At 55.6% G+C, this 26,376-nt stretch overlaps 11 protein-coding genes across 11 annotated transcripts; 4 read left to right on the forward strand and 7 right to left on the reverse strand.

The window, feature by feature from the left end:
• Positions 1-39: 39 nt before the first annotated feature.
• On the reverse strand, positions 40-3,859 carry N656DRAFT_781265 (uncharacterized protein). The gene is made up of 3 exons (XM_064815550.1): positions 3,661-3,859; positions 533-3,602; positions 40-457 (listed from the first exon to the last, which is right to left on the reverse strand). Exons 1-3 carry the CDS (start codon positions 3,753-3,755, stop codon positions 158-160), a joined length of 3,465 nt encoding a protein of 1,154 aa, XP_064668523.1. The 5' UTR covers positions 3,756-3,859; the 3' UTR covers positions 40-157.
• A 750-nt stretch (positions 3,860-4,609) lies between these two features.
• N656DRAFT_187470 (uncharacterized protein) lies at positions 4,610-5,516 on the forward strand. The gene has a single exon (XM_064808814.1). It carries the CDS (start codon positions 4,826-4,828, stop codon positions 5,345-5,347), a length of 522 nt encoding a protein of 173 aa, XP_064668524.1. The 5' UTR covers positions 4,610-4,825; the 3' UTR covers positions 5,348-5,516.
• Positions 5,517-5,684: 168 nt separating this feature from the next.
• Positions 5,685-7,177, forward strand: N656DRAFT_809242 (uncharacterized protein; the record flags this gene model as incomplete). The annotated part of the gene is made up of 3 exons (XM_064818359.1): positions 5,685-6,233; positions 6,288-6,459; positions 6,522-7,177. 3 exons carry the CDS (start codon positions 5,685-5,687, stop codon positions 7,175-7,177), a joined length of 1,377 nt encoding a protein of 458 aa, XP_064668525.1.
• Positions 7,178-8,006: 829 nt separating this feature from the next.
• N656DRAFT_799669 (uncharacterized protein) lies at positions 8,007-9,647 on the reverse strand (the record flags this gene model as incomplete). The annotated part of the gene is made up of 3 exons (XM_064817899.1): positions 8,007-8,205; positions 8,331-8,991; positions 9,170-9,647. The coding sequence occupies 3 exons, from the start codon at positions 9,645-9,647 to the stop codon at positions 8,007-8,009; spliced, it is 1,338 nt and encodes a 445-aa protein (XP_064668526.1).
• A 751-nt stretch (positions 9,648-10,398) lies between these two features.
• On the reverse strand, positions 10,399-11,838 carry N656DRAFT_712942 (uncharacterized protein; the record flags this gene model as incomplete). The annotated part of the gene is made up of 1 exon (XM_064811860.1): positions 10,399-11,838. One exon carries the CDS (start codon positions 11,836-11,838, stop codon positions 10,399-10,401), a length of 1,440 nt encoding a protein of 479 aa, XP_064668527.1.
• Positions 11,839-12,084: 246 nt separating this feature from the next.
• Positions 12,085-13,130, reverse strand: N656DRAFT_187538 (uncharacterized protein). The gene is made up of 2 exons (XM_064808815.1): positions 13,105-13,130; positions 12,085-13,035 (listed from the first exon to the last, which is right to left on the reverse strand). Exon 2 carries the CDS (start codon positions 12,867-12,869, stop codon positions 12,228-12,230), a length of 642 nt encoding a protein of 213 aa, XP_064668528.1. The 5' UTR covers positions 12,870-13,035; positions 13,105-13,130; the 3' UTR covers positions 12,085-12,227.
• Positions 13,131-13,323: 193 nt separating this feature from the next.
• On the reverse strand, positions 13,324-14,461 carry N656DRAFT_712722 (uncharacterized protein; the record flags this gene model as incomplete). The annotated part of the gene is made up of 3 exons (XM_064811841.1): positions 13,324-14,026; positions 14,081-14,338; positions 14,388-14,461. The coding sequence occupies 3 exons, from the start codon at positions 14,459-14,461 to the stop codon at positions 13,324-13,326; spliced, it is 1,035 nt and encodes a 344-aa protein (XP_064668529.1).
• Positions 14,462-15,075: 614 nt separating this feature from the next.
• On the forward strand, positions 15,076-16,583 carry N656DRAFT_712734 (uncharacterized protein; the record flags this gene model as incomplete). The annotated part of the gene is made up of 2 exons (XM_064811843.1): positions 15,076-15,191; positions 15,248-16,583. 2 exons carry the CDS (start codon positions 15,076-15,078, stop codon positions 16,581-16,583), a joined length of 1,452 nt encoding a protein of 483 aa, XP_064668530.1.
• Positions 16,567-19,847, reverse strand: N656DRAFT_809253 (uncharacterized protein; the record flags this gene model as incomplete). The annotated part of the gene is made up of 3 exons (XM_064818360.1): positions 16,567-19,098; positions 19,152-19,783; positions 19,826-19,847. 3 exons carry the CDS (start codon positions 19,845-19,847, stop codon positions 16,801-16,803), a joined length of 2,952 nt encoding a protein of 983 aa, XP_064668531.1. The 3' UTR covers positions 16,567-16,800.
• Positions 19,848-21,317: 1,470 nt separating this feature from the next.
• Positions 21,318-22,937, forward strand: N656DRAFT_790821 (Rh-like protein/ammonium transporter; the record flags this gene model as incomplete). Its single annotated transcript, XM_064816918.1, has 5 exons — positions 21,318-21,419; positions 21,479-21,796; positions 21,873-21,966; positions 22,034-22,772; positions 22,823-22,937. 5 exons carry the CDS (start codon positions 21,318-21,320, stop codon positions 22,935-22,937), a joined length of 1,368 nt encoding a protein of 455 aa, XP_064668532.1.
• Positions 22,938-23,106: 169 nt separating this feature from the next.
• N656DRAFT_712943 (uncharacterized protein) lies at positions 23,107-25,273 on the reverse strand (the record flags this gene model as incomplete). The annotated part of the gene is made up of 3 exons (XM_064811861.1): positions 23,107-24,452; positions 24,596-25,112; positions 25,220-25,273. 3 exons carry the CDS (start codon positions 25,271-25,273, stop codon positions 23,107-23,109), a joined length of 1,917 nt encoding a protein of 638 aa, XP_064668533.1.
• Between the last annotated feature and the right edge of the window lie 1,103 nt (positions 25,274-26,376).

A 26,376-nucleotide genomic window follows, 5' to 3' on the forward strand; every position in this document is an offset into this window, starting at 1 on the left:
CCACCACCAGGATCTGACACTTCAGCGACGTTCAGACGGACAAGACAGCGATTGCGCAGGAGCCAGTTGGCGAAGTTTGGAACTGCCTGTACAACTAGCTTTACATATTCTTTTCATTTCCGAGTCAGCTCCAGCCTGAAGCACCCGACTTTACCGATCAATGCATGCGCCGAAGCTCCTCCACCATATTCCTCATATCCTCAACACTCGGACCCAGACCCTGGCAGATGGTCTCCTGAGTCGCTTCATCTACATCTAAAAACCTCTCTAGCAATTCCCCGTCCAAGAACCGGAACGGCCCATCTCCCTCGCGTTCCGCGTTCCTGAACGCCCGATAACTCCTGAATTCGATACCTCCCGCCGTCTGGATGACGTCTGCTAGCTTTGACTGGAATCGTAACAGTAGGTCTTGAGCATGCGGTGCAACGGTTCCGAACATATATATGCCGCCTTCGACCTGTAAGGCGACAGATAGTCAGCAAGAATTCCCAATCCGAGACAAACCTCATTTCGGTTTAGACTGTGTACTCACCGTTCCCAAAAATGCCTTTGGGATGATAATTGCCCCTGGCGATGTCTCAACCGTAAGCCCAGATATCCTATTCACCATCTCCCCTAGGTTCATCTCGCTAGTGACCTCCATCCTCTTCTTATCCTCGGCCGTAACGCCCTCCAAATTGCGTCTCAGCACCATGAGGTTTCCTTGAGCGTCTGCTTCGAGCCATGAGTCGCCCTCCACATGACACACCGCTGTCGCCCAGGCCGATTGGTAATGCCTTGCCCGCTCGACGAGCTTCGGGGTTGAGCTTCTGTTCTCATCTCCGCCCCCGGAAACGTACTCCACCAGCGATATTGACTTCATCAAGTCCGCCACGGCAATCATGTTGCCTTGCACCGCGAGATCAACGGGATGTGTCGAGGGCCGGTACGAAGCGAGGCGTGTGAGCTGGCCCGTCGTAGTAGAGGTTTCCTCATACTGGAAGACGACGACTGTCTTGGTCAGCGCTGCCACGATTTTGCCATCCATGATGGCTAGGCGGCGACAAGCGCCCTTGAGTCCGTGGCTGAGGATCTGGTAGGGGTTCCTGTCACTGTCGATGCCGAACAAGAGGATGCGACCACGGGAGTCGGTGCCGGCTGCGAATTCCGGATCGGGCAGGAAGCCCGTACCGACGACGAACCGTTCCGCGGGATTGCCGTACGAGTCGACCAGCTCGGCGCGAATGACTGTCTCGACCAACTCCGTGTAGGAAGGTGAGCCCAGTTGGAACTCCTTGCCGACCCTGTCAAATATGACCTCATCAACTAGTTTGAACGAGCTCTGGACCACTTCTTGGCCGCCGGCAAGCTCTCTCCTTATGCATCCGAGGCCAAACACTTTTTCCTTTGGCGAGTAGGCGATGCGACGAACCATCTCCCCCATCTCCAACGTGTTGACGTGCGTCCGTCTCTCGCGGTCAATCTGGGAAACCTTAATTTGCAAGTCTGTAGCCAGGATTATACAATCGGGGAACGCTTCGGCGTCGAAGGGGCACACGTAGGTGGCCTGGTCGGCTGTCACAGCCGAGTAGACTATCCTCCCTTCAGAGCCATATATCAAGCTAGGATGTTCCGTTGTTGCAAAGATGCTGAAAACGCCGTCCGGTTGTGGTAGGAGATGTAATCTAGCTTGCCGCATTCCGAGTACGACTCGTTTTCTACCCGAGAGAGCCAGATCCGGCAAGATGTTAAAAGTGACGACGTTGCCGTCTTGCATCGCAACGAATAGGGTAGGCCCGGCTGTCTGGGGTGGTAGTATCTGGACGAGCGCCAGATCGCGAGGTATTGAAGCATCATTTTTGGACGTGCGAAGTGATTCTCCATGTACTGGCTCCAAGGAATTTAGGTTGATGATGGACACGGTCCCTGACGTCCAAAAGCCCACCACGGCGACATCACGTAACTGAGGGGCCACGTGGAGACACGCAACATGGTCCTGGTTGCTGATGTCCTTTTCGCGCACCACCTTCAGATCATTAGGTATACTCATGGAGACAAGCGCGGTGCCATCAACGGACAAAAGGAGCCAGTGGGCGTTGGCTGATGCGTGTAAAATACTCCTCTCTCCGTCCGGTGCCCACGACGCTATCGTGAGACCGCTCTCGGCATCGAGAAGGGTGGCAGCCGCTGTTGTGACCTGTAGGAGCTGTCCACCCGGCAGATCCATAGCCAATAGCGTCTGCTGGTTGAACACCATACCAGAGAACGATTCTACCTCCTCAATTTCGCCTTGTGGATCAAACTTAAACACCCGCGTCTCAGTCAGAAGCGAGACTGCCAAGGCGTCCGTCTTCTGGGAACCGTGAGATCTAAGGGGGAAAAGCCCGCGACAGTGCTCCAGGTCAGCAAGAATGCCGATATCCTCCAGACCGACACCGCTCCGCACACTCCGAAGCGTCCCGTCCTTGTGCACGCCACTGCCGGTAACAATACGGGCCTGACCGGATGAGTACTCATTGCCCAATTGGCCATCATCACCCCTGTTTCCCATGTCCATTATAGCAAAGTCTAGAATTGGGCCGATGTTCGGGAGGGTCTGGACGAGGTGCAGGTACTGGCCATCGCTACTAAGGAGATCTAGCCGAAACAGCTGGCTATTTCCGTGGTGGGATCCGACAAATAAGAGGTTGTTTCCGAGATAGACCAGGTTGCTGGCGCGAGACGTCCTGCCAATCTTGAACACATCCATCCCGGTTACGACGACGCCGTCGGTGTTGATGGAGAGCAGATGCAGGCTCCCATAATCGTCGGCTAAGAGGTAGTGCAACACGTCATACTCGGCCCATGCCACGAAAATGCAAGCCTCCTCCAGGCCTGATTCGACCGTAGTTTTAGTGACTTCGTCGATGTAGAGCAACCTTATCTCGCCCACCACTATTAGGCCGCCGACATGTGCTTTAGCCGACTCGACGTTCCGTACATTGTGACGTTTAACTTCCTCTTCCACCTTCCGAACGGGTATTAACATGGATGCGCCCGCGTCTTGAATCTCCATGGAAATCTCCCGGTCGCGGGTAGCGTCGAACCGGGAAGCGACGGTGTCCCGGTCGTCCGATGTAAGCCGATAGACAGCCAGTTGGGAGTCCTCCGAGTCGGAGCGGTCCTGGTAGAGGAAGGCGATTTTGGGATGTCCCGTTTCGGTGTAGAGGAAGGTGCTCGCCTTGATGAAAAGCTCATGTAATCGCACCTGGTCCATCCACTCCAGTGTCATGGCCGTGTTCTTCCTGTTCCCCAATCGCAATATTGTCAACACCCCTTCCCACAGGTGCATCGCCAGATATCTCCCCGACGGATCGACCAGACATTTATCTTGGCTCTGTGAATCGCGCATATGACGCTCGCCTGGGTCCTTGAATGGATCTATAGTGTCAAGTTGCGATGTCTGAGCGTTCCATGCCAGCGTAAAGTATTCAAACCGCTCTGTGCCAATGAATAGAAGATCGGTGTGGGAGTATATTGGTCGGAGCTTCTGGAGGATAGAGATGGTGCCGTTGACAACTTTCGAATGGGCCAGAACGAGCATGCCCTCAGAAAGCCGCCATATCTCTAGTCGATTGGCCTTTCTTGCCTTGCTATTAGCAATTGCCAGCTGAGAAAGAAGGCGAAATGGGAGGTCCTTACGCAACCACCAGGCTCTCCTCATGAGCCGACAGAAGGCGGGTGAGCAGCGCATGCCGCACGCTGCTGGGCCGGTGGATTGGAGCGATGTAGGCCATCTCGATAGAATATGGCGACCGCGGCTTGTAGCTAGGTGAAGGCGGTCATCACATCGGCAAAGCTGCGTGAGCATAGGAGACGACGGTTCGTTCGGTGATGCAATGGCCGGAGATAAGATTGCAGCTCCAAGCCATTGCCCGCAAATCCGATGCCCCGCGCTGTCATTGGAGATGCAAGGACATTGGCCAATCGGGTTCACGAATAATGGAAAGTGGGTGGGTCCAGCTGACTTAAACGTTGTGTATCCTGAGATCCTCCCTCGCCTCCTAGGCGTGGAAATCCACGACATCTTAAAGTTGTCAATCTTCAACGCCTCGGCCCACAATCTGAGCACATTGAAAACAGGTAACCCCCGATTCCATTTGTGGATGAGAGTCTATTGATGTCACATACGGAGCTCAACTATGTAAGTATGTATACATATATCATGTACGAACTCTGGTGGACGTTAACCACTTTAATGGTCCAGCCAGGCAGCGAATGCTGAAAGGCTAACAAGCCGGAAGCACTTTGAAATGGCATGATGGTTTCTTCCTGGCTCCCTGAGCAGACCTCCAGAGTCGCAGAGAGATTTGGTTCATTGCCAGGAGCCAGTTTGATGATACCATGGACTCTGTAGCAGTCAGTAGTCAGCATGGGCGAGCCAGGGGAACGCAGCCCAAGAATGAAAACTCGATATCCGTATAACGACGACTCTACGCCATCGAATTTTAAGCTATGCTCTTTACCCACGCTTCAAAAGACGCTTGTCGCAGCTCATGACCGGTGCTCGAACTTTCGTTCCGTGCCAATGGAGCAAATGAGCAATGTCGAAGGTGCTCATTTTCGTATACTTTTGCAACGCATTGACCAAATCGCGGCCCCTGGTCCGTGCTCCCCTGGCCACCAAGAGACCAAGACCAGCAAGTGAGACTGTGAAACAGGTAGTGTGCCATGTTCCGTCTGATCAGATCTTAACCGCCATAGCGACATCGTCTGAAAAAAGGAGGGTTCCGAATCAAACAAGGTTCGCGCCTGCCAAACGCGTTGCTTAGCGACGGTTTGGGGGGATTCTGTCCCTTCCCCACAGATGAGATGGCGGAACTGCCTGACCGGTACCTACACGAGAGCAACGTCCGTCCTGCTCTTTCCTATCTGCTTTCTGGGAGGGGCCTCTCTCCGGGTCACCTTCCTCGTCTTCTTTGGAGTCTTTCATAATGCCTTCTTTCGTTTTGGCACACGTCCATTTTCATCAGGCATCACGTTCCGCCTATCATCGCGTTTCCACGCCTTTTCGAGTAGAGTGACGTCTGCCAACAAGATGCGCAACACCTCGCTAAGACTCTCCGACAAGGACCTGCCGCACCCACAAGGCGTCGACAGGGTTCCCCCATACATACCATTGGGTAGCACGAGCATGTTGGGACGACCCTTGATGAACGGTTCCCGTTCCGGAGTTCAGTACAGCCGACCTTGCTTCCCAGGGCAGCGGCTCGCGCTCGTTGAGTCCGGCACAATCCTGCCCCTGTCACGGTGTCATAGTCTTCCCGCCTCTTCTGATCGCTGGTACGTGTCGAGCTGCTTCACAGGTTCGCAACCGAGATCCACATGATCCATACTCATCATGAGGTGACACATCCTGCCCCGTCACTCTGGACGCTCGCGTATCCTCGTGGCTGGTTGCTTTATGCTTAGTACCTCCCGTACCTGGTACTGCGTCGTATAAAAGATCATCGCAACTCATCCCACGAGGCCTTGATCTGTTTCTCTTTCCTCACGCTCCTTCAAGTTTCGATTCCCTCTTTTGAGTTCTGTGAACTTTGCTTTTCCATACACTCTTTTAGCTTTATCATTCTCTTCTTCAACAGGCCGGGCCTCTTTGTGGTTTATTCAAATTATCTGCACTACGTCTATCCTTACGAAGGTACATATCGCTAAGTACACGAATCATGAAGTACGGAGCTACTCTTGTTGCCCTCGCGGGCATTGCCTCGGCTCGCGAGATCCCCATCTATTCGGGCGAGGTCGCCAAGCGCGAGGTGCCACAGGAGCACTCGCATGAAGCTATTCTCCGCGCCACCAACATTGCGCTGAAACTGAACAACCCTCTCAACATCCTCGACGCCGTTTTTGCGCTCCTGGGCAACGCGGCCGCCGCTACCGGTGCCCCGGAGGTTGAGAATCTGGACTGCCTGCAGCAGATCGTTGCAGACCAAGCCTTCACGAATGCCAAGGAGGCCGGTGATCTCGATCTCCAGGTCAACGCCATCCTCTTCCGCGCCCTGGAGCGGAACACGCTTCAGGTTGGCTTGGCTAGCGTCCTTTGTAACGAGACGGCCGTCAACCCTGAGATTGCCAATATCCAGCAACACCAGGATCCTGCTTCGCCAGAGGCCGTTAACAATGCTGCTATCGAGCTGGAAGTCGCAAAGTCTCTGGCTTCAATTGGGGCGGATCCCCTTCTCGCCCTTCAGAGTGCCACTTTTCCCCCTGGCGAGGTGAGCTATCCTATGTCAATGGGTAAGCAAGCAGCTGAAGCTAACACGGTACAGATCGGAGACCCAACGGCCGCAGGCAACACCTGCAATGATGAGAACGACGCTGTCGGCTGCATCATTAGCCTTGGTCTCCTTACCCCAGCGGTGAGCGAGGAGGAAATTCAAGCCGCCGTGGCTGGCGTCGAGGCTGGCGCTGGCGCTGATGCCGGTGCAGATGAGGATGCTGGTAAGCCACATGTCACGCAATTTTCCTCGCACTAGAGTTGGCGCTCACTACTGGCAATAAAGCTTGCGAGGAGGAAGACGCCAATGAAGACGTGAACCAAGATGCCGACGACAACGCCAACGAGGATGCCAACGAGGAGGCTACCGGCACCGTTAATGTCCAGGCCTTCACTGGCACCCTCGGCGGCGCCGCACCGCCTGTTGTCAGCAGCGCCGGCGCCGACCGTCCCTTTTCGGTTAACGGCGCTACCTTCCTGAACGCTGGGGCTGCGATCCAACGCTCGTGCGCTGTGCAAAAGAATGCTTGTGCCAACGCCGCCAATGCCGGGCAGCTCGAAGGGGGTACCCAGCAGTGCGACGCCCAGGAGGATGAGTGCCGCGCCGCCAACAACCTGAGAAGGGTGCGCCGTGGCTCCGCTCGTCGTCAAGCTGGGGCTCTCGATTTCGGCAGCTGTGGCAGCCCGGCGATTCAGTTCGCCGTGGGTCTGGATGGACGCAGGGAGGCGAGCTTCCAGAACGTAAACACGGCTGATTTCAACCACGGGTCGGCACAGAACATCCGCATCATTGCCGATTTCACGTGCGACCGCCTTTCGAGCTCATGCGGGGCAGACGAGGCGACGGTGCAGGCTTGCGAGGCTGCCTCACAAGCCGCCCAGGGAGCGAGTGGTCAGGCCGCGGCCGACGCGTTCAACTCGGCCCTTGGTGTCTCTGCTTAGGCATGAACTTTGTTGTGGTGAGGATTATAGGGGCCTTTTTGTAAGAATTGATATGACTACGAATGGAATGTAAATTTTCTCTTCTCTTACTCTTGAAACCCGTTGCATTGCTAAGGAATGGCTATGGTAATGACATGCCTTTGGAATAGCTATTGTAGCTTCTCGCTCCAAGACATTTTATATTACAGTACGAAAAGATGTTCTCTTTTATATATGAGACGGTACCTTAACGTTGCTTGCTGAAGCTGGGAATGTGAATGCATGACTGAATGGCCCGAAGCTACGTCTCTTCAACCCCCAGTTCGACAAGCAGAGCTCAATTCACTGGACCTGCGAGTGGCAAGCCGAAAAGAGAGCGGCACACAAAAATGCCAGCCTCAGACAGCACAGATTAATGCTCAGGCAGGATAAGAATAGAGATGGCAGGTTGCAACATCATGGTGATGTGCGTCGCTTGGTCCGCCTGGCGAGTGCTTGGGGATCATGTCGATCAGGAGCGACGTGTAAGCAAGGAGTTCCCCTGAACGTCTTCTGAAGTTGCGCGGTTAAATACCAACATCCAGTTCAGTGTAGTGCAGGTATACTAGGACAGGACGATGCAAACTCAGGAATCGATATACCAGACATGGCATTTGCACGCTCGATGCGTAGGTTGATCATTAGGTCGCGATACAAGTAGATATATATGTGTGTATCTTCTAACCAAGGATGAATGTATAGGTACAGTACAAGCTCCAATCTAGGCATACGTGATTGCGATGCAAGCACTTTTCCGTTTTCCAAGTGCAGTGTGTTACGCGGATACCAGGTGCCGGTGCCACCCACCCCTTCAGAACATCTCCCATAACGGGGGCGGCAGGACAAGCCGACTTGGCAGGTTTTGCTCCATCTGCTTCTGCTTCTGCTTCGACTTCTGCATCTGCGCTTGCTTGACCCGCACATAGACGACCCGCCGCGCCGGGTTGCCAACCGTAACCGACTTGGAGTCGAGGCCGTAGTAGTCCGAGATGGAGTGGGTAAGCCAGCGCCTGTGGCGAGATGTGCAGGCACGAGCCAGTGGTAAGTAAATGGCAGTAACAAGAGAGAACGAATGAAATGCAAAAGGAAGAGGCAAGGGGAAGGGGAAGGGGAAGGGGAGGAAGGGCCAACGCACTTGAACGCTCCACCGGCATCATCCCCAAGTGTATCCAAAATCAGACCCTTTTCCTCCTCCTGGACCAAGCCCTTCAAATTGGTCTTCTTCTTCTCCTCCTCCTCCATCCTCCGCACAGCGGCAAGGGGTCTCTTCCCCGCTACGGAGGACGACGAGGAGGACGACACCGGCTTACCGTCCCTTGTGCGCAGCCCGTTGCGCCCTACAAAGACAATCTCCTCGTCATCAGGATCCGTCTCGTCACTCCGGTCCCCATCCTCAACCTCCCTCACCGCGTCACCCACAACAGCTGCAGCTACACGCCGCTGCTCAAGCACAAACTGCCTCACGGGCTCCTCAAGTACCCGCAACCACGACTTGACGGCAGGGGTGCGCTTGGCTGTGGCGCGCAGGTCCCGCGGAACGTGGCCCGCCACCGCCTCCACCTCCGGCCCCGGCAGAGCGCCCTCTGCTGACTCTGCTGCCGCCGCCGGGTAACCGCGGCGTCGGGCGGTCGCAGCAATGGCGGCCTTGGCCTTGCGCTCCTCGGCGCGCTCCCGCAGCCCCTTGTCCCAGTACTGCGCCAACTGGTACGGGATGGTCCCGTGCACCGGGTAGGTGGGGTGGACCTGCCAGTCTGACGGGAGAGGCGGTTGCACGTTGGGGACGTGCAGCAGGCGGTCTGCAAAACAAGGGGTGGAAGTCAATTAATTGGGTGACTGATTACGGTACCTTGTAGAGGCGGGACTCGGGCAGATAGGGAGGGAAAGAAAATGGAGTTTGGTCTGGGCATTGAATAGAATGGGAAAGAAAAGGAATGGGACGAGACGGGATGGGATGGAGGGAGGAAGAAAACCGACCGTTCTCCCATCGCCTCCGCTGCCGGCTACCCTCCTTGCCCTTTAGCAGCGCCTCACGCCTGCGCATGCTGTCGCGGCGAGAAGGCAGCCGGCGCGGCGGCGTGATGCCCGCGCCGTACCCGGCGTCGTCGCCGTCAGTCGTCTCGCCAAAAGCGACCCCACGCAGCCTCATCCGGGAGGTCACGTCGTCGCCAGCATGGTCATCGTTCTCGGCCGGCTTGCCTTGGTTGCGGTGGCTGCCGTCGAGCGGGATGGACAGGGTATTGCCCGTGCCCCGAGCAATTGGTGCAATGCTCAGCGATTCCAGCGCCGCAACGGTCCAGGCCTCGATGTCGACGGTCGCGGTCGAGGCATTGGAGACGGTGTGCTGATGGAGGGGCTGAGGTGGATGCGTGGGCTGCGGATGATGAAGCGGTTGACTCGGCTGCCCATGGTCCACGTCCTCGCCGGGGGACAATGGGTTGCGTGTTATAGCCATTGGATAGAAATTTGCTCCTCTTCTGTCGTCAAATGCAAACCTTGTGTGTTAGGAAATCGGGACACGAGATCGACACGCTGAAGAGCCCACAAGGTCCTGAGCGCGTAAAGTGGCGAACCAGATTCCCAATGCCGAGGTGGATTCCAGGCTTATCACTGGTCCCAAATGAGGTGATAGAAGGCGTCTGTCTAAAGTGTAGTTGGGCAGTGAGGAAGAGTCTTGAAAAATAAAAACCACAGACAAAGAAGAGAAACTCCCGAATCCTCCTCTGATCCCGCTGCAGCAGCAAAATCTTCCCAAAGAGGGAGTTTTGAAGTGTGGCAGGAAGAAGAAGGAAGAGGTCCGAAGTCATTCATCGCCGACATGACACATTGATCGCAGCCCGTGCTATCAGTGGGGAGTCAGAACCGACCAATCGGATGCTCAGCGCAAGCAACGGGCCCCAAAGCTGATTGCGCACCCGCTATCCCCCCCGAAAGCATGATCGATGAGTGGGACTTGGCGCAGGGGGGCCTGTGACTCCAAAGTGAACATCAACGCCAGCCAGAGACCGCATAACACTCGAGGAAGGAATTGTCTGCGATATTTCAAGCCAAAACTGGCGAAAATATCCAATGACCAAATCAATGTGGTATCCGCGGGCTGTCTCTCAAACTCCATGGTGGAAATCCGGCCTCCTCGTGTATAACACCTTCCATTACGGCACCCTGCTCGTATTAGCCAAAGATAACTCCCAACCCTCCCGCAACAGCTAGGACCATCTATTCTGCCCCAGCCCATTGAGGCTGCTCCTCAACTCCACTCTCCCCTTTTTGACCTCATAAACGGGAGTTTCCTTCTTTTCCCTGGATCGCCCTGCTTCTTCACTACTATCAGCCTCTTCGACATCCTCCAGCCTCTCCATGCCTGCCGGTCGCCCAGTCAAGAAGCCTGCAACGCTGTTCCTGACACTAGTCTGGACCTCTGCGCTCTGCTGCCCGGCATTGACCTCGGAGAAATTCCCGATCCCGACCATCCTCCTGCCGCTCGCCGTGCTGCGGCCCCTTGAGCGACTCAATGACGACGAGCCAGGTAACCAGGCAGTCAGAAAGCTTGGCAGACGCCAAGAGCCAGCACTATTTGGCCGTCCACCCTTCCGGCCACCCCGTAGCCGTCGCCTGAGCATGACAAAGGTGACGGCGATCAGCGCGATCGCAGAGATGCTGCCCACCACCGGGGCAGCAACCCACGCGTTGCTTGAGCTCGTGTTGCCCGCGTCTTGACCAGCCGTCCCGGGAATGACAGTTGAGGATGTCGGGGGGCTTCCGACGCCAGGAAAAATGAATGGTGGTGTTCCAGGGGACGGGGAGGATGATGGTGGCGCGCCTGTTACTAAAGGAGCTGATGGCGTAGCCAGGAGGGTTGTGGTTGCTGCGGCCGAGGATTCAGGCGCCGCGACGGCGGCCGACGAATCCGGAGGGGCTCCTCCTCCTCCAGGCGGTGTGAAAAAGACGATGTCGTTGACTGACCCAGCTGGGGCGCCGGATGGAGAAGGGAGGGGAACAGTTGACACGCCAGGGTCTGTGTCTTCGGAAGGAACCTGAGCACCGTTCACTACCATGGCGGTATCGGTACGTCGGTCTGCTACGATGGCGCTGGGGGCGATCCCGTCTGTTTTGAGGTAACAGTTCTTGAATCCCTGATCCTGGCTTGGGTCAAACGTCACGGCTGCACATCCAGTCGTTGACGCGCATTGGCCCATGCAGTCCTGGAAGGTAGGCGCGAAGTTCTGGCTGATGTCGTTTCCAGCGATGACAAAGCCGCACATGACTGTGAACGCAGTGCCGAGCGCCTGCTGTTCTCCCTGTAGCGTCGGGCAATTCGAGGTTGCACCTGGGAAAAAGCCAATGGCAGATTCCATCCTTCTTGAGCGACGCTGCTCAGGCCGTGCCGGTGCCCTTAAGGTACAGCGCGAGCCGTCAAACGAAGCGCCCTCACATTTGGGGTGGTGCGAGGAGCAAAGGTCAACGCACGCCGTGAAGTCGAAGGCGTCTAGGATGGTGAGTACATTGCCCTCGAGATCTGTGTTGCAAAACACCGTGAAGTTTTGGAAGGTGCCAATGGTCGTTCCATCTCCTCCCGGGCAAGGTGCTATGTTCTGTCTCCGGTTCACCCTCGCCCTCTCAGCAGCAAGCAGTCCGCGAGGTAACATTGTTGGCCCAGACCCGTTGGCGACGACGTAGATGATGCGTATATGGGCTAATCAATAACGGTTGCGATATATCTCTAGTACACTAGACGGCAAACATTATGAGTAATCGACGGTCGGATATCGAAGCGTAGGTTTTGCAGAACAAAGAAACGGAGAGGAGAAAAAAAGGCAAAGCGGACGGCTAACAGGCATGCTCGGCCCCCTTATACAGAAATGGGAGCACGGCATCACGAACCATAGGCCTTCAGCCGAAAGGGTGTGGGAAGGAGGAAGCAACGACGCATATCGCCCAGAGCGGTGCTCGCTGACGGTAGACATGATCGACTTTGTGCCAGCGGCGAGCCGGCTGATGCTGTTTGAAATGCACCCATAAGAATCGGCGTGGCTATTCAGCGCGCCGCCGTGAGAGGGCATGCAGACGTAAGTAGGGTCGCGGGTAAAATGCAACATGAGACATGGCAGGAGACGAGGCTCCGACCGACATGTTCCAGGAACGGAGATCCTTGCAGCAACCCGCGTCCATTCCGTGATTCAAGTAGGCGCTTCCCAAATGGAAGCAATCCCAAGCCGGAACATTTAGAAAACAAAAGTCTGACGACCAAGCCGCTGCTAGCGTTCGGAAAATATTTTGATGTTGAGGGGTGTTGGCGAAGACGACCCAGCCGGATATTTTTCATGGGGGATCGAGTAACCGATTTGGAGGGACAAAGCCGCAGCGTATCGCCAGGAACTCGATGGGAGAAGGTAAACGCAAAGACGTTGACTTCATCCCGCATCGCCCCGCAGGGTCTGTGGCACCTGCAGGAACCGATCGGGCCCGTCTGCAAGGAGACACTCTCCAAAGATGCGGAGGAAGCACAGCCGCACCCTCGCAAATGGAAATTGAACGCATGGCCGTTCTCAACAAGCTTCCCCAGAAAGATCAGCTGTGAGAGCCTAGGGGTTCCTGTCACTCGACCAAGAATGCAAGGGTAGTTTGCAGTCCGCTTTTCCAAGCGCAACCTTGACCAGAGGCGCGATGTGAAAAACATGCGGGCTGGTTAGTTGAAGAGATGGTTGAGTCTCACCCAGGAGAGGGACTGTAAAACACAAATGCCCAATCACATGGGGACTGCGGGTTCAGCGTGCCCTTGGTGTTTATAAGGCGCACTCTCTATTCGGCGTTGGAGCGAGACTGTATGCCCGCCCAGAGTACCCCTAACGCTTACACGAAAAGTGGCCGTCAGATCTCGGAGCAATCATGAGGCTGAAACTCAGGATACTCACATTACATTGGGTCATGACTCCACTGTTGGTCCAACATCTATCCATTACGTTGAAAACCCCAAGTCGCAATACCCCAGACCATCCTGTTAGCGCTACCGCTCAGGCAGAGCGCAAGGATGTTCTAAGTTGAACAAGTATGCCTCTGGTTTTCCTATGTTTCTGAGAAGCGAGATGCAGGTGGAAGCCGCAGCGTCAGTACGGAATGTCCTTTCGGTTCTCCTAGTCCCGGTTGGTATCGTAGTTTCGGTGGGGATCACCAATGCCGCCAGGCTTCAGCAGGGGAGTCGTTTCAGCAGCTGCGTCGCTATCCTGACGGTCCATGACCCTAAGCAACTGTTCTGGCGTCGTGGCGTAGTGCTCAGGGTGCGCCGTGTATCGACCAGGAGTGTCGTCATCGAAGCCGTTAGCATGCAGATGCGATAGGTTTTGCCTTGGGGAGGCAGTGGCCGACTTGACCGCACCATGGCTGCGTGCCTGAATCTCGTAGTAAATGGCCAGGTACAAGAGGATGCCCTGCATGGTAGCCGTCAGGAGAAAGATACCCCAAGAGCTCCATCCGGCCCAGCCAAGCCGGGCAAACAGGCTTGCTGCGAAGACAAAGCCGCCAGGGGTCTGAATGCACATCATTGGGATGCTCAAGCTGCCGACATGCTTGATGTGGTACGTTGTCCAGATCTGTGGAATATACTGTACGCCCGCAAGCAGAGCGGCCATGACGCCGAGAACATTGGCCCAGATAGAGAGGTGTTCCCGCGCCACTGTAGACAAGATCCCCGTGATTATGATGACGGCAAGGCCGTGTAGGAGGGTCAGAGATGCTACCAGCAACGCCGTCTGCCACCCCGGCTGATGCTCGTCCAACTCTTCATTCTCTAAGTCCTCGGTCGGGCGGTAGCGGAAGAAGACGAGGAAGAGGACAAAGCTAGAGATGTCCGGTTAGTCGTTGTCGGCAGCAGTCAGTCATCAGAGAACCCACATGAAAGTGAAGCAGATCCACTGAACTCCCATCTGCGCAATACCCAGCAGACCCGCGACGCAATGGAATGTCTCGAGCTCTTTGCAGCAGGCCACATCCTGGCGGGACTTTGGAAGAAGGAGGATGTTCGCAAAGGCTGATGTTGCAGAGGTGGTGCCGAGAAGGACAAAGTAGGGAGAGATACCCTCGGATGTGCGCCGCTGGATGATGCGGACATGCTGAGGGAGGTAGCTAATCAGCATGCCAATGACGATGACGCTGTGGAACAGTCAGCAGCAAACAGGGTTGCGGGACGAATCGGCCGTACATCGAAACAATGAGATTAACAATGCTAAGATCGCGGAGCTCTTCGCAGCGATCGTCTCCAAGGAAGGAAACCATCTTGACGGGACGGCACCTCGGCGACGCGACGTGCTGGACGATGTGGGCGAGTCGCTTGCTTCTCAGGAAGCCCGCGAGAGCTGAAACCTTGAGGTGATCCAGCTACTGGAAAACACCAGGCGCGCTATCAATATTCTCGCCTGATGGAGGGCTCGTCTCGAAACAGCGGAGATGGAATGAAGATTTGCAGGAAGTCGGGCTGTCGGGTGAAGGAAGGTACGGAGGAAAGAGCGAGGTCCGAAGTAGCTCTGCTGGACCTGCAAGGTTTCGTGGAGCTCCTGGCATGGGTGGTTCTCGGGCTGCCTGCCGGTTGGTTTGTTCTGCAAAGCTGCAACTTGACGAATGGGTGGAGCTGCAGTGCAGGGCTGGTGACTGCCGAGAGTGGGGGTGGTCCACTGTAGCGCAGTGTCCGTATTGGTTTCCAGTGATCTGCAAGCCCCTGTAAAGTTAATATTATCTGCACTTCTGGAACTTCGTTGTCATTGTCAACATTCTGTTAGATGCATCATCAAACACATCAATCTCCTTTTTGCCAGTTGGGGTAGATGCAGTTTCTTTGAGTTCTAGGGATAGTACACAAAATTTCATGATACAGATCTGGCTGAGGCCAAAAGATGGGCCAACCTTCACTCAACCCCGTAGCTTCCTGCTACAACCCAAACGGATGGCAGCCACCGCGAGGAAGGCGTGAGACTCAGGGGTGCGATCCCTTCTTCAAAAGTGCACAATGGTATGTTATTTTCTCTTACTTAGCATAAACTCCTTCCATTGCTAACAACTTCCCAGGTCAGCGGACGGCACAACCCTCTTCACATCATCGTCTTCAAACCGCATATGCACCTTTGTCCTGCCCGAGAATCTCCTCGAGCCGCGACAAGGTCCGATCACCCTTGACGTACACGGTACCCTCGTGCTCCCTGAGCCGACCAGTGCTATAGCCCCATGTCCCTACTTTGCCCTCGAACACCCCTCCACCCAAGTTCTCCTGACGGCCAGCACCGACCACCCCATCCATCTCCACCATGCCTTTCCCCCTAGGCCAGCATCAGCTTCATCGTCACTATCCTCTCCACCGTCTCCCTTTGCAACCACAACACCCGATGAAGACGACAACGACGGCCAAGAAGATGCCCCGACCGAACACCAACCCAAACTGCTCGCCTCCTTCCACCTCATCAAACAAGAAACCGAAGCCTACCTGCCCGTGACTTCCCTGATCTGGCCGCGCCCGGGCACGCACTTTATCGCCGGCACCGCCAACCTGCTGGCCGTGTACGATGTCTCGCGGCCCGCCTCGACGCCCCTGCTCTCTGTCCCGACCATCCCCTCCACGCGCCACCTCGCCAAGGGCGGTGGGGTCGGCATGCGCGGGACTGTCGCTGCGCTCGCCGCCGCCTCCCAGCCGGACGGATTGGGATGGGGCGTCGTCGCCGCGGGCACGTGGACAAGGAACCTGGGCCTGTACGACCTCGCCCGTGCCGGGAGCGGCGCTTGTATCGCCACCTGGAGCGTTGCCCCCGCCGCGAAAGAGGCCGGCGTGGGGGGCAGGGGCGTGGTTCAGACGGTGTGGTCGCCCTGTGGGAGATACTTGCTCATCAATGAGCGCGGAGCCAACGGGTTGTTGGTGTACGACGTGAGGGGAAGACATCGATTGCTGGCTTGTTTGGAGGGGAGAAGCGGGGAGACAAATCAGCGATTGAGTTGTGACGTGTTCCGTGGGAGTGAAGAGACCGGTGGGTTTGAGGTGTGGGCAGGGACCAAGGATGGAGGAGTTGTCTTGTGGGAGGGGGTTGGGAATTGTGACGGCGGTGTCGCTCCGTCCTGGGAGTGGAAGGTGCATGGCTCGGCCGTGGGGAGCACGGCAATGCATATGAGTGGATCGGTGGTAGCGACGTGCTCTGGGTCGTGGAAAATCGCAGATGAGGACTATTACAGCTCCGACATCTCGGGCAGTTCCGACAGCTCGGATGAGTCTGACTCTGATGAGGCCAGTGGGTTGCGGAGCAAGCCAAAGCCCCGGATTGTCGTTCAGGAGACAAGCCTCAAGGTTTGGAGCATAGGACCAAGCGATTCACCTCAGGTTGAAAGACGAGCCCCGGACGAACAGGAATCTGAGCCTTGACGACAACCTCCAAGACCGTTGGCGGTTTATCACCTATTGCCACCCTGACACCTCACCAGACGCTGAATGTGCAATTGAAGCGACATAGCAGAGATTCCTCCACATCCGGATAACAACAGCGAAGATACACGTATAGCAAAGTCCTATCCCGGGGGGAGCAAGGTTTTCCAAGACACGCCAGCAATCGCAGCAAACACAATCCAGAAGCTCCCCACCATCACGCCCACGTATCGCGTAAGTCTTGGAAGCCAGAATCAACCCCCAAATGTAGATATTGAGCGTCAATGGTTTTCTGGCTCCAAGCCTGATCGAGCACCTCGCTCACTCTGCTCAAAACCCTTCCGCCCTGCAACACCTCCTCAAACAGTGCGGCCCTCCGCTCCCGCGACATCATCACAAACAAGGGCAGGCCACTCACCTGTCCGCCCCCTTCGCCGTCGCCAATTGCCTTCCGCCCGTCAGGCACTTTCAGCATCCCGAGTACAATCTGCGCGGCGAACACGTTCATCCCCGCCCGCCACAGGAACACCTCCCAGTACGTCTCGACCTCGAGCAGCAAATGCCCCAGTTCCCCTGCCTCCCAAGAATAGGTACAGACGATCGCGGCAAGCCACTTTGCCAGCGTCTCAACCCCGCCGCCGACATACACAACCTGCATCTCGGCCACCCCCAAACCGGCCGCAAAGCCCTGGAACTCGGCAAGCGCCTGGGCGTCGGACTGCGACAGCGGGCTGGCTGTCTCGCTGTGCTTGTTCCCCTCTGACACGAGCACGACGAGGCGCTCGTAGCGGGTAGCCACGTTCTGGGCCACCTGCCGGAGGTTTGTCGCTGTTTCTGGCGCTGTCTGGCCGGGGAGAGGTTTCTGCCGGAGCCTGACCATTGTTGTGAGCAGGATGCCGGTTGCCGGGGAGACCACGACGTCCGCCTCGTCCATGTAAGGGGGTCCAATGCCTGGCGACCACCCTGGTGGTCGACGCTTGTCGTAGTCGCGCGAGATGAGCTCAATACCCGGGAGAAGCTTTTCCAGCTGGTTGGTTATGAGCTTGGAGGTGTCGGAGGATACGACAATTCTTGGCGGAGGATTGGGGGGCTTGAAGTCAGGGGCGAGGGCTGGGATAGGTTTGGGCGGCGGCGGCATCAGCTTTGCCGCCTCATCGTTTGCTTTTGACTCTGTCTTTGCTGCGGCTGACGTTGCTTTGCTGGACTGCTCGAAGAAAGAGCTGTGGGTCAATTTAGGCTTTTTCGCGAAGTTCATCTCGACAAAATTGTCTACCAGCGGCGCGAAATCGGTGTACTCGCTCACAAACCCTCTTAGGACGTTTGTCGAAGGGATCAGGGCTTCATCGATGATATCGATGGCCGTCATGCCATGGGGTATATCGAATTCCCTGTTTTGCCTCCCAGGTGAATGCCTTTTCTGGAGAGTCTCTTCGATGAGACGCTTTTTTCCGCTGAGAAGAGTTGCCAAAGAAGCTGGAGGCGATACTATCTTGGCGCTTATGAGCGATTTGTCGTTGCCACTCGCATCTATGCCGGCTACTGAATGTGCCGGTATGCTTCTCTGCATGCTCGCGTGCTGGGAACTGCATGTGGGCTGTTCAAACGATTCAAGAGGTGCGATATAATCGTCCTCATCGTCTTCGTCATCGGCTGCCCGAAGAACTGCCAACCCTGGCGGTTTATAGACGTAATCGGCACTGGTTAGAACGTCACAGTCCCGGCATACCGTTGAGAAGGAATCCATGACGCCCTGATCTACCTCGATCGACTCAGAAACCAGCTTCTTTTCCTTCATATGAGCTAATGGCACCCAAACCATTCTCTGCTCGGCCGCTCGATTGTGCGTCCATTTGGGTCCTTGCGAGTCGACGGCGGTATTCCCCCAGATCCACAGAAACATTGCTTTGGCATCCCAAAGACATTCTTCCCACTCAAGCCTTGGAAGGGAAAAGTCCATGATTGGAACGGGTACTCTGGCTGTAGCATCAAGCGGTTGGAGTTTCTCCTGCTCCACGGATCGCATCACAGTAATCGCTTTCTCTCGGAAAAAGCTGACAAGCTGGCCACCTCCATCCGAACTCGAAGGCGCATCACTGCTTGCTACCAAGAGCTTGGCCTTTGCCAGTTCTTCCGGGGCAAGGACCCGCGTCGGCTTCTCAGCGCTATTGTCGGTATCTTCGCATGTGATGAGCGGAACGTCGAGTTTTAGGTCTCGAGAAACAGGCTGTGGAGTCGACGCCAGGTGCCTTGGTTGAAACTCGCCGTTTCTGATGATCTCTGGCACATCAATATCCTCGTATCGCTCGGGCGAGGCATTACGCTCAAGCGCCTGTGCCCAGAATATGTCGTCTGCTTCCAATATCCTGCGGTCTGCGTTGTGTATGTCTTCGCTTAGCCGTGAGCTGCCATTAGATGGATCTGGTATATTGCAGGCTTCTTCGTCGGGGACGAAGTATTCCGGAAGTGTCTCCTTCAGGGGACTTAATGGGGGCGTCAAGGGTTCCCTGCTTCCAACCTGAACCTTGTGTCAGCATAGCGCTCTCTGGTGAGAACTGTATACGTTCGTACCCCGGAGTAGGTTGAGCTCTGTCCAACAAACTCCCGATGCTCTTCTTCTGTCCAGCTTGCGTCCAAGCCCCGGAGCAAGTACGCGAGTGTTGCCTTATTTACTTCCAGTTTTTCGGTCTCAATGGCTCTCATCATATCTGCATCCGTTGCCTTCGCAGTTGGGGGAAACTCAAGCGCTTCACCCTTGTTTATATCAGCCGGATCGAGCGGAAGCCTATGATCTGGTAATGACGGCTTCAAAAAACCTTTCAGCCGTCGGTCTAGCCGGCGGCAGTCGGTCCCATGGTCACTGCGCAGTGCAGGAGCTTCCAACTTGAGGTTTCTCCATTCCGCAGACTCCGAAGAGCATGCTTGCGAAGTGAGTGTTTGAATATCTGCTTCACTAGCCCGGGTGACAACCTGCTGAAGCAGATGCAGCGACTTGGCGGGCACCTGCCAGTGCTCCGGTGTAGGAATGATGGAACGAAAGAGGAGCTCCTGAAGCTGGGAATTCTCGATGAGCTGTCCCGGCGGAAGGTTCGAAATTGTCAAGGCAATGAGACGGTCATTCTCAAACTGGCTGGGCCATATGGGACGGTGACTGTCGATCGTCAAGCCGTGAGCCCTCGCATAGTGGTCTGCTTGGTGATGGTCTACGACTGAAGGTAGCGACTGGATTGTGGCAGAAGACTGACTGTCAAGGGACTCCCTAGGCATGATGAGATCGGCTCCTGATTTCAGTTCCGTCATTGATTCAAGCCCTGTAGCAAGGCCTTCGGCATTTTCAACGGAACTCTAATGACGGCGAGCCTGAAATTTGGCCATGTGGCAGCCTCATAGGGCACCTCAACAGTTTGTGCCTTGCCAGGCCTAGGTGCCTTTGAGGTGATTCTCACAAATTGCGACCGAGTCGATTCTGGTTCTGTTGAAGAAGGTGCGACCCAGTGTTCGAGCTCCTCCCCTGTTCTCGACGGGAGTGTTGAGTCACCTAGGCATTCAAAGCGTAAGGTACCTGTAGTCATGTGTGAACTGGAAGGTGCCAGCGGCAGCTACTAGTAACCTCCCCAGGGAAAACCTGGCAGTATCCACGAAACAAACATTCAGATAGTTCCGAGCATAACTGGGAGGGAGCATGTGAGGTATGGCAGAAATGCTGAGAACACTGCATACAGCTCTTAGCTACTTCGTATTGCGCATGCCTCGTCAGTCTGACAGTCATGGCCGGCATACTAGGTAAAGGCTTTATGGAAGTCAACAACCTCAAGTTCTGCCATGAACGTCGATTACCCTGAAACTAGGTATCCGTGTGTCCGCATGGTTTTTTTTTCCTTCAATGCCTAGTATTCTTACTCTTTGTTTTGGGTAGATGAGCTGAAACTCCTGATAGGACTAGTCCTAGTAGTGCTAGTCAGCGCATCGCATACTACTATCTAGGTATCTTATAAGCCAGCTGGCAGTCCCTCCTAGGAAGATGACTGCACAGAAGCACCATACTCTGAGCCAGACACAAGAGATCAACGTCCCTACTTCCTGCTCTGATCCTTCAGATGCCATGACAGGAGCATGAAATACCCGGGCTTGATTATGGCCAGAGTAAAGACCACGTGTAAGGGGTTTATCCTGGTACATACACCACAGCATTGCTATTTTGGCAACCACCAAAAGCAGTTAATCTCGAACATCCTCTCTTCGGCAAAACGTCCTAAAGCTAACCTCAAAGCGGGTAAAAAGTACAGCCCTACCTGCTGCCGTGCAACCTCACCCACATGCCTTATCGCCATCGGAACGCGTTCCCCGCACTCTATGCCGCACAGCATCAGGGGTAGCTTATCACCTGCTTATGCTTATCAACCGTCTTGAGGTAACCCGGTGGAAGATGGTTGGAGATCCCCAGCTTTCGTACTACTTGGAGAGCCGACATTACCTTCCACACTGGCCCCGGTAGATCCGCGGAACCGAATATATATGGCTGGTAGGTAAATGACAAAAAGAGACATAATCCAAAGGTGCGGCCCCGCTACTTCCAAGGTCAGGCTCTCCTGGTGCAACATATAGCGAACCTCACCTCCTCCAGCTCCATCAACAACCTCATTTCCTCGAGGAGCAACAGATCCCAGACATGCCGCGTTTTGTATTTGCCGTGTGAATCACGATTCCACCAAAACCCGACACGAAAAGAAGAAAAAAATGCCTTACACCTCAGTCCAGGAGGCCTGGGAAGCCTGCGACAAGATAGACACTCTCTTCATCCTCGTCTGCACCGTGTTCTGCTGGACCATCGTGCCAACCGTAAGTGGCCGCCTACCCACTGCACCCCTCAAACTAACCGTCGACGGGGGAACAAACAGGTCGGAATCGCCTACAGCGGCTACGCATGGAAGCGCAACAGCCTGGCGGCCGCCATGCCGGCCGTGCTGACCATCGCCACCTGCTCGATCCAGTGGTTCGTCGTCGGGTACACGCTGGCCTACGGCGAAGGCGGCGGCCGCTTCTTTGGCAGCTTCAAGCACTTGTTCCACATGGGCGTGCTCGCCGAGCCTGTGGGCACCATCCCCGCCATCCTGTTCAGCGAGTTCCAGCTTGTCTTTGAGGCCACCGTTTGCGCCATTGCCGTTGGGGGTATCTGCGAGAGGGGACGGTTATGGCCGATTGTTGCGTTCATTGCTGTGAGTTTGCTTGGAGCTGGGAGGGACGCGCCGCGCCCATGTTCACGGTGCGGGTGATGCTGACGAGCTTTGCTAGCTTTGGTCGACTTTCATCTACTGTCCGCTGGCGCACATGGTATGGGGCGGTGGGTTTCTCGGAGAAGACCTTGGCGTGTTGGATTTTGCGGGAGGTGAGAATGCAGGTAAACTGGTCTGGTGACGCTACGGAACGCTGATATACCGCGCCCATCCCTCCAGGAACACCTGTCCACGTCTGCTCCGGAGCGACGGCTACGGCCCTGAGCATCTACTTGTCGTATCCCATCTTCCGCTCGCGCAAATCCCAGGTTCGAACTCCAACGCACATCCGACTGCACCGGCCGGGCAACTCTTTCTACCAACTGCTCTCCATGATCATCATTTGGGGATCATGGCTGGCATTCGATGCGGGGACCACTCTCTCGCTGAGCTTCCAGTCGGTCATGGCGCTCTGCGTGACCAATCTGTGTGCCTCGGCTGGCGCGCTGACATGGGCCTGTATGACCTACTTCGAGACGGGCAAGTGGTCGATCGACTCGACGTTTATGGGTGCCATATCCGGCCTCGTCATGATCACGCCGGCGGCAGGTTTCATCGATATGCCGACAGCATTCTGTTTCGGCATCTTCGGGGCGCTCCTTTGCCGTCAGGCTCTCCGGATCAAGTTCACCAAGTTTTCCCACCATTGGCGCTGGGTCGACAACGGGGACACATTCGCGACGCACTGCGTGGGTGGAGTTGCAGCCACCATTTTCACCGGCTTGTTCGCTCAAAAGAAGGTAGCTGCATACGGCGGCCTTGACATTCCCGGTGGGGTGTTCTTTGATGGAAACATCCGCCAGCTCTGGGTTCAGATAGTCGAGGTGATCATCGGCTTCGTTTGGTCGTTCTTCGGGTCGTACATGATCATCGCCTTGATCGACTGCGTGCCTGGCCTCGAGGTCCTGGCAATAGACAAGTCCGTCCTGAAAAATCATCCTCAGCGAACGAATGCTAATATGCAACTAGGCATATCCACGAGGGTCTCGACCTCAATGAGACCGAGGAATCTTTGGCCGGCCTCGAGTACCCCGACGAGGTTGACTATACGCCAACAGACAAGGGCACGATTGCCCTGGACTAGGCTGGGCTGCACTGCCTAAACGATGCAGGCAGAGCCGGGCATCAATAATGTAAACCGTGTACGAATATTGTACGTTGCTCTTGTTGCTTCTGCGCTGGTCAGCGCCAGCGACGTTCTCGGCCCTATCTAAGACGTTTATAAAGCCCCTATTTATCGGCTCTTGCGGCCGTCAACCGAAGAGACTATGAAGGCCAGTGGCGCTCATCACGTCAAGCCAGTGTGTCCGACGAGTGAGTTCAATTTCCTCGTCATAAGTGCTCCACACGGCGTGAAGAAGCTGTTTTGCGACACCGATGGGCTTGGGCGGCAAGCTGAGCTCAAGCTGATCCAACCGACCCATGATGACTTGCCGTGCCCGTGATATTTTGATCGCGTGCTCGGATACACCTTGACTGAGGGTAGGACGCTCGGCGTCGGTGGGCACGGGCGTTGATGGGACTGGCGTATCAGGTTCGGAATCCAGGAGATAGCTGCGATGTCCGCGGCCCAGAGTAACCTTAGTGTTGTATCTGAGGCCACTGCCGGCGCACAGGCAGATAAGCGGTTGAATACATCGCAAGCTTCCGGCAGGGATGTTTTCGAGTACAGTAGTGAGATGCAGTGCCAGAGGAGACACGCATGTGTTCCAGATGGTCGACTCCGGTGCATCCTTCAAGCTGGGGATCCTCCTAACGCTCAAATCTGGAAAAGTCTCGTAGAGCTGTAGTAAAGAAGAGATACGGTAAGCTTCCGTGGTGTAGTGTAGGTCCCGAGCCCGGTCCACGGAGTTGAGGGGTGCTGCATGCTGGGGAAGCCGCGGTACGGCAAATGACAAAAGAGCTGCCTCGACTCTTGTGGCTTCCTCGATATCCCTCAATGCCCCCTGAAGGATGCGGTAGCTTGTTCCGCCATGGTGCCTCCACCGAGTGCGAGATCTTCGGCAGAGGGCAATTGCCTTGCCAAAGAGCCTCAGGACGTCAGCAGAAACACCCGTCCAGGCATGTGGAACTGCGGGCACAAGCGGACCCTGCGAAACGGGCTCCGGCCAGCTGAGCATGTGTTCAAAGTCAATCTCGTCCTCGCTGACGACGCTACGAAGCATTTCTTCGTAGATTAGACATCCATTGAAGAACTCGAGCATCTCCTGTGTTTCGCTATCCATTGGCCATCCTTCAAGAGACTTGAGGACGGCTCGTGCCTGCCTTACGTAGCTCTGGCCCAGCTGACGGGACTCCATCCAACACAGCGAAGAGCTCATGCAGAACAAAGACAAGAGTAGTTCGCAGGGGAATTTGGAGCGGTATCCCTGAGAGAAGGCGACCAGCTCCGATTGAATCGCTTCATGAGCTCTGCGCGGTGCAGAGCGGGCGGTATCCTTCATGACAGCTGGGAGCCGCTCAACGAGAGAGGCTGCTGAGATGGCTTGCAGTGCATAGAAGACGGGTGTCGAAGTGTTCCAGAGGCTTGCCGTCATCCGACGAAACGGGTTTACCTGGGAATCGAGTGCGGACCACGAGACGCAGACCGACTTAAACCCTGACCAAAGAAAAATGTCAGTTATAGCATTCCTTGCTAGAATGCGTCTGAAAGGGCCTCCGAGCAAAAGGGGTTTTATCAAAAGAGTGCCCCGTCCCAACGAAATTCGGAGTGGATGAAGGGTTTGGAGCGATGATACTTACAGTGCTCGATCAGGAACCTCGGAATATCTACCACTGGTTGGTACATGGGCAACTCGGACGCCGAACCGTCTTCCTGAGGGCGTGCTGGGACTGGGTTCTGCCGCACAGTGACCAGTGCCGTCTTGGTTTCGCCGTTTGCAGGAGAATCCTGGTCCTGGGGCGGTAGTGATGAAGCCGGTGACCAAGGCAAGGGAGACGGCGATGCGGACGCCGAAGCGGAAGCGGAAGCGGAAGCGGAAGCGGAAGCAGATAAGGATGCGGGAGTTGAAGATGTGCGGCCAGCCAATGCCGGCGGTGGGACAGCAGCAACCGGGGTCTGGGAGCCATTTCGGACTGTGTTTGCGGCAGCCTTTTCTGCCTGCGTGATGGACTTGGAAGCAGCGGTGACAAGCTGCGTGAAGTTTTCTGGACCGCTTACACTCGTCGAGACTGGCCTCTCGTGTTTGGTCGACCACTGCAGACGCTGCTGATAGCCCGGACACTCAAGTCCCTTAACAGTACAGTTCCGGCATGCCGGCTTCGTCTCATCGCACCTCAGCTATCGAGGGGCCGTCAGTCCAGATCAGTTATGTTATCGCGTCTACGCCGGGCACGGCAGGGGTTCGCGTGTTGCAGAATACCTACACGCCTGATCTTGCACGTCCTACAACCGCTTCTCGACTTTTGTCGGTTCTTCATCTTGAGTTCATCCCGTCATCATCCGGCACTTCTCTGTCAATCGACCTTTTGTCGCACGAGTTTCGGGAAAATGGGAAATTTCGCATTGATGAGGCTGACGAGGGTATTCAAGGCCCGCGACTGAATGACGGGCATTGTCGGGGGCGCCGACTTTTGTGCTCTGTTCCGACGCCATGGCACTGCTGACGATCGGTTGATAAGCTTGTTGCTGCAGCCAATCGAGGTGATCCCGACAGCAATTCAAGGCCTGCACAGGCCTGTACGAGGCCTGGTTTGGCAGGCGGGGTTGGTCCACCAGCGGCTCGGGGCCAACCGATTGCGCTACAAACTAGCGCCACCACTTCGTGATGACACACCCCGATCTGTGCAACGATAGTGCAGGTAGTGTAGGCAATCTATACTCTGATCAATCAGCAGTTGGCCGTCTCTCCTGAGGGGATCGGGCCGAGAAGAAAAACTCATTCTCGGTCAGAATGCGCTGCCAGAGCTAGAATTTCACCGACACTCGCCGTCAGTAGCCCAGGTAACCCTACGTAGTGTGCGCCACCAACCGCATTTACCACACCGCCCTGCTTCCCAGCGGCACAGGTCCAGTTTTCTCGAGTTATCAAGTGAAACGCATCGGATGTGAGGATGCATAGCGCATTGCACTTCTCAAACGATATGGATCCATGTGTACATCATTACATGGAAAGCTAGGCCAAGTCCATACTAGAAGCTGGACTAGCTCGAGACTAGCAAATCCCCAGAATAGCGGGTTCCACTAATTAACGGAGCTACGTCCGATCTCCAAACTTTATTGATTCTGGGGGCTGGCCTGGTGTCAAGCGGGCGGTCTACGAGGCTTGGGCCCTGTAAGCACAACCTTACATCATACCGGTAAACAGCCATTGAGTTTTGAATTGGCTGTTCAATTGTAAAATCGAAGATGGTTAATGCGGGAACCTTTTCAGATGATGCGGAACAGGAAAGGGGTAGGGCAAGAAAGAGCAGGCTGTTACAGTGGTTGAGAGTGAGAACCTAGAATTTAAGGCACGAATCGTAAACCCACTCCCGCACTCCGAGAGTCGGCAGACGGTACTTGGATATCGTAGCCTTACAAA

Source organism: Canariomyces notabilis, assembly GCF_033297395.1.
Source record: "Canariomyces notabilis strain CBS 508.74 unplaced genomic scaffold N656scaffold_17, whole genome shotgun sequence".
Lineage (NCBI taxonomy): Eukaryota > Fungi > Ascomycota > Sordariomycetes > Sordariales > Chaetomiaceae > Canariomyces > Canariomyces notabilis.

Bases quoted from the DNA above. Each gene is read 5' to 3' on its own strand.
- N656DRAFT_187538 (XM_064808815.1), bottom strand. From the start codon at position 12,869: ATGTTTTTCACATCGCGCCTCTGGTCAAGGTTGCGCTTGGAAAAGCGG.
- N656DRAFT_187470 (XM_064808814.1), top strand. From the start codon at position 4,826: ATGAGATGGCGGAACTGCCTGACCGGTACCTACACGAGAGCAACGTCC.
- N656DRAFT_781265 (XM_064815550.1), bottom strand. From the start codon at position 3,755: ATGGCCTACATCGCTCCAATCCACCGGCCCAGCAGCGTGCGGCATGCG. The intron at 3,603-3,660 runs GTAAGGACCTCC...TAGCAAGGCAAG, and splicing joins GAGGAGAGCCTGGTGGTTGC to AAAGGCCAATCGACTAGAGA. The intron at 458-532 runs GTGAGTACACAG...GTCGCCTTACAG, and splicing joins CAAAGGCATTTTTGGGAACG to GTCGAAGGCGGCATATATAT.